Raw genomic sequence first — 4,985 nt, 5'->3', positions numbered from 1 at the left:
ATATATATATATATATATATATATATATATTATAATATATATATATATATATATATATATATATATAATTATAACTATTTCTTATTAACTATTTCTATATTAACTATTTCTTTCTTTTAAAAATTTAATAAATGACTTATTAAACTTATTAAAAAATAAATGAATATTAACTTATTGGATCAATTTCAATTTTAAAGCCGGTCCACGTGAGCTCCCATATAATCTTCGTAACCTTTGTGAGGCCGGAATCTAAATTTCTCCTAAAAATTATTATTCATTCTTTCCTTGTGATCATTTTTAATCATCGCAACCTGATCTCCGATCCCCGGGTAAAATGCATTGACCTAAAAAACGGAGGAACCTCTTCTATTATATCGTTAATTTCTATTATATCGTTAACATTATAATCCAGCATCACACTATGTTGAGACAAAATTAAAGTCATCAATCGTTATTCAGCAAGAATCAATAACAAGATTTTAAGAATTCAGCGTGAGAATTAATCTGTTCATAATCAAACATGTTAGAGTCAAATTTTGTTAAAAAGAATAGATAAATTATAAGATTTACATGAATGCCAGACTTACATAAACATGAAATGTGTCTAATCGCAATCGATGCTCAGATTTGAATGTAAAAACATTCTGTAGGACAAATCAAACGAGATCCAAGTATATGTCTATTTATTATAATTGTTATTCCGAACGGATTCTAATAGAACGAAATATGATTTGTTCAGATTTTCTATGTCTTTTTGCAAGTTATTTTCCTCTGTCTATTCTTTAATATATAACATTTTTGAGATTCTTCTCTCATTGTAGTTATTCTCAGAATCTAAAATCTTTGTGTCTTCCCAATCAAATGAATTGTGTTGTAAAATATGTTGTGTGATTACAGAATGTCTAAATGAATCATGTTTGATATTATTACTATGTTCATTAATTCTAGTGTCAAGTTGTCTCTTTGTCTGTCATATAACGTGTTATAATCATTGCAATTTATTTTATACACCACATTTTGGAAAGAAGTTGGACAAAAGAATGTGGAATAGATAAGGAGATCATTAGAATCCGTTCGGAATAACAGTAATAAATAGACATATACTTGAATGTTGTTTGGTCCTACAAAACGTTTTTACATTCGAATCTGAGCATCGATTGTGATTAGACATATTTCACATTTATATCCTGGTATTCATGTATATCTTATAATTTATCTATTCTCTTTTACAAAATTTTGACTCTAATATATATGATTATGAACAGATTAATTCTCAGCTTCTTAAAATGTTGTTATTGATTCTTGTTGAACAACGATAATGACTTTAATTTTGCCTTGATATAGCGAGATGCTGGACTTTATAATTATATTTTTAGAAAGTCAATATTTTTTTAAGTAAAACTCCTGTTTAGGAAAACCCTCTCCGATGACCTTGACATATCTTATCAAGGTCATAACTCTAAGTGACTTCCAACAAGTTTTGGCCGTCGCTCATCCTTAAAAAGTTATCGTTAAAGTTATCGTTAAAGTTAGAACAAAAAAAATTTGAAAAATAAAATCTCTTTTCTACATGAAACAAAAATTCTCTACCTTAAAATATATATTATAATTTTCCACGAGAAGCGACTCTTCCTCCACCCTCCCGCCCTCCCCCCCCCTGCAAAGAGTCACACGATTCACCTTCGACTCTTATCTTCTTCCTTCCCCCCTCCCCTGCAAAGGGGCGCAAAACTCTCACCTTCGACTCTCACCCCCTTTCCCCCTTCAAGGGCGCACGATTCTCACCTTCGACTCGGGGAGAAAGGAGGGACGAGAATGAGGGGTGAGAGTCGAAAGTGAGAGTCAAGGCCCTGAAAGACTTTGAACATATTTTATGTGACTTTCACTCTCGACTCTCACTCTCCTCCCTTACAAAGGAGTACAAAGGAGTACATGACTTCACAATACTACACAGGGAATTGTAATGTAAAAAATAATCAAAGCATATGCAAAAAATTTAAATCAATATTTAAACGATCTATTGGATACATAGATCTCATTAATTCAAAGGATCAATGCGTTTATCATAGCTAGATTTCGTTTAAATAAGAATTCGACAAGATAATTTGTAAAATGGTAATCACGTGTGCCATAGCGAGAAATATTTGCTCGCATGTCTCTTTACAATCTTTCAATATTTTATGTGTGAACACTAGTTTCAGGACACACACACAAAGTTAGTTGTTCGATATACATTACACAAAGCATCGTATGCGCGTCACTTGTCTGTATGAATAATTGTAATTCAGGAGTAATATATTGTCGAATAATTGGTAAAAGTATTTCGATATTTCAACTTGATACAAGCAAAATAAAAGCTTTTTTGGTATCATGCTCAACTCTACTAAAAACTTACTATCTTCGAATAATGCGTTCAATATTGTACTTCTTTTTAATCTCATCTATTTTGACAATTTTCTTCGATCCCCCAATTGTCTCTTGTTTACTAATAATCCATTGTAATAACTACAGTTCATTTAATAAACATACATTACATAAAGATAAATATAAATGAACAGTGTAAAATAAAACTTTGTAATTTACCTCTCGATAAAAATTCATCCAATCAACTACATCACTATCGTTCATTTGTAATTCAATCATCAAAAATTTGTGTCGTGATGGCTGCAGCATTAAAAAATAAGCAATAAAACGACAAATTTTGGCGAGATCTATATATGTTCCTTCAAACCATGTTTCATGATATGCATTAATTTTTAAATTACACATTATTTTTCGTCGTTTTCGACCTTTAATAATTTTATAATACGATTTTTTATAATGAAATAAGCTATTTTCGGAGATATTAGCTGCGGAGGTACCAGCAAATTCTGATATTTTGAACATGTTATTTTACTACGAATGACTTTTTTCTCGCACAAGAAATTCTACAAAGAATCAGAATTAGATGTTATATTAATAAATTCGTACAAACGCATTGAAAGCTCACGAAATCTTGCTGAAATGATCAAACAGACTAACACACAGCTGTGACATACTAAAACTAATAACAGTTCAGAAATAAGAGTAGCAATGCTTAACATCCTTGACTGAAGAAATGTAAACAGAAAAGGGTAAATGTGCATTTTAGGTTATATCTCACCAATTTAAATATCTTTTAGATATATTGTAGAGGAGAATGTCCTGTGATTTCCTGCAAAAATTAAATGGAAGACGGCATTGGTTTAGGAGATGCTGTATATAGCAAAAATAAGACGTTTTCGAAACTTTTTTTGTTCAACTTTTTAACGAAGGACAATTAAAATCTATTGGAGATCTAAAGGATATTTAAATTGGTGAGATATAACCTAAAATGCATATTTACCCTTTTCTATTTACATTTCTTCAGGGTCATGACTTTGATAACATATGTCAAGATCAAGGTCATCGGAGAGAATTCCCTTGAACAGGAGTTTTACCCTTTTTTATCACAACCTTTGAGATGACATCAATGATTTGCCGATTTTGTAAGTTCTATCCATTTCATCCACACATTGACAACAAGACATTTTGGAATGACTCACTGATTTTAGTATGTAAAACTAGTTTATGTGCAAACAATTTTTATATACTTTTGATAATATATATGTAAAAAATTGTTTTTCACCTAACTTTTTCAATCGTTTTTATCTAATGTATACATTAGATAACTGCAGAAGGACTGGTGGTCCCGAAACGTATTTTAAATTTATTATGTTCGATTAAATATTAATTCAAATTGTCAATCATCTTTGGCTCGATCATTGATCTAGAGTTTAATATTTCTTTGTTTTACATTAATACAAGTGTTCATATTTTTGAAAAATAACTATTCAGAATTATTCAAAAATTTATGTACGAATGTCATATAATATTATGGGATTACTATTCATAACTATTGGAACAAATAGTGACTGTTTACGCATTTATTATTCGTTACAATTAGAATTATAAGTAATTCACTATTATTTATAATTCGAATAGTAACTACAGGCATTTATCATTTGTTATATTAGTAATCAATGGCAAATGCCTGTAGTTACTATTCATTTCAGAAGCAAACTATTCGTATTTCCAATAGTAATAAATGATAATATCCCATAATACCACTGATAATGTAAAAAATTTTTTGAATAGTTCTGCATAGTTATGTTTTTTAATAAGTCTCAATAGTTTCAAGGAGTTAAAACTATTGTGAAATATAACTATTCAAAACTATTCAGAGAACTAGGTATGTAATAAGTAATATCATGTAGATGGGTAATTTTTTATAGTATTATATTATGGGATGTCACTATTAATTACTAGAAGGAATAACTATTTATCCCTTTACTATTCATTATTATTATTAGGTGTACAACTTTGCTTCCGCCGTTTTCCTATAGATGGCTTTAGCGGTAAGTGGTGGTCAAAATAAATAGATCATAGACGTCATATAATAAACTTGGGCATCTGTCAACATAACCCCATAGAAACATTAGTCGATTTGTGTCTGCATCATAAAGTTATTCTCGATTGAAAATGTCAGTTTACGAGCAAAATTCTCGTCATTTGCGGGAGGTTTTAATTTTTTGCTTCAATATGAAGAAATCTGCGGCTGAGGCTCATCGAATGCTCTCAAATACTTAGGATGAGGCCGCTATTAGTGAAAGAACGTATCGTGAGTAGTTTCAACGCTTCAAGAACGGTGATTTTGACGTCCAAGGTCATGCTCTGTATTTGGTGGGACCAGCTCGGCATAGTGTATTATGAACTGTTAAAACCGACTGAAACAATCACAGGCGATCGGTATCGAATTGATGCATTTGAGCCGAGCATTGAAAAACAAGCGGCCGCAATACAACGAGAGATACGATAAAGTGATTTTGCAGCATGACAATGCTCGACCCCATGTTGCGAAAGTGGTCAAGACATACTTGGAAACGTTGAAATGGGAAGTCCTACCCCACCCGCCGTATTCTCCAGAC

At 31.1% G+C, this 4,985-nt stretch overlaps 1 protein-coding gene across 1 annotated transcript; it reads right to left on the bottom strand.

Moving 5' to 3' along the window:
- Positions 1-2,197: 2,197 nt before the first annotated feature.
- On the bottom strand, positions 2,198-2,886 carry LOC105620464. The gene is given in 3 exon segments (XM_012201952.1): positions 2,198-2,281; positions 2,284-2,316; positions 2,584-2,886. Coding segments are annotated over 3 exon segments (420 nt in total).
- Positions 2,887-4,985: the final 2,099 nt, after the last annotated feature.

Source organism: Atta cephalotes, assembly GCF_000143395.1.
Source record: "Atta cephalotes unplaced genomic scaffold scaffold00026, whole genome shotgun sequence".
In the NCBI taxonomy this organism is placed as follows: domain Eukaryota; kingdom Metazoa; phylum Arthropoda; class Insecta; order Hymenoptera; family Formicidae; genus Atta; species Atta cephalotes.
This window is presented reverse-complemented; position numbering and strand designations above follow the sequence as displayed.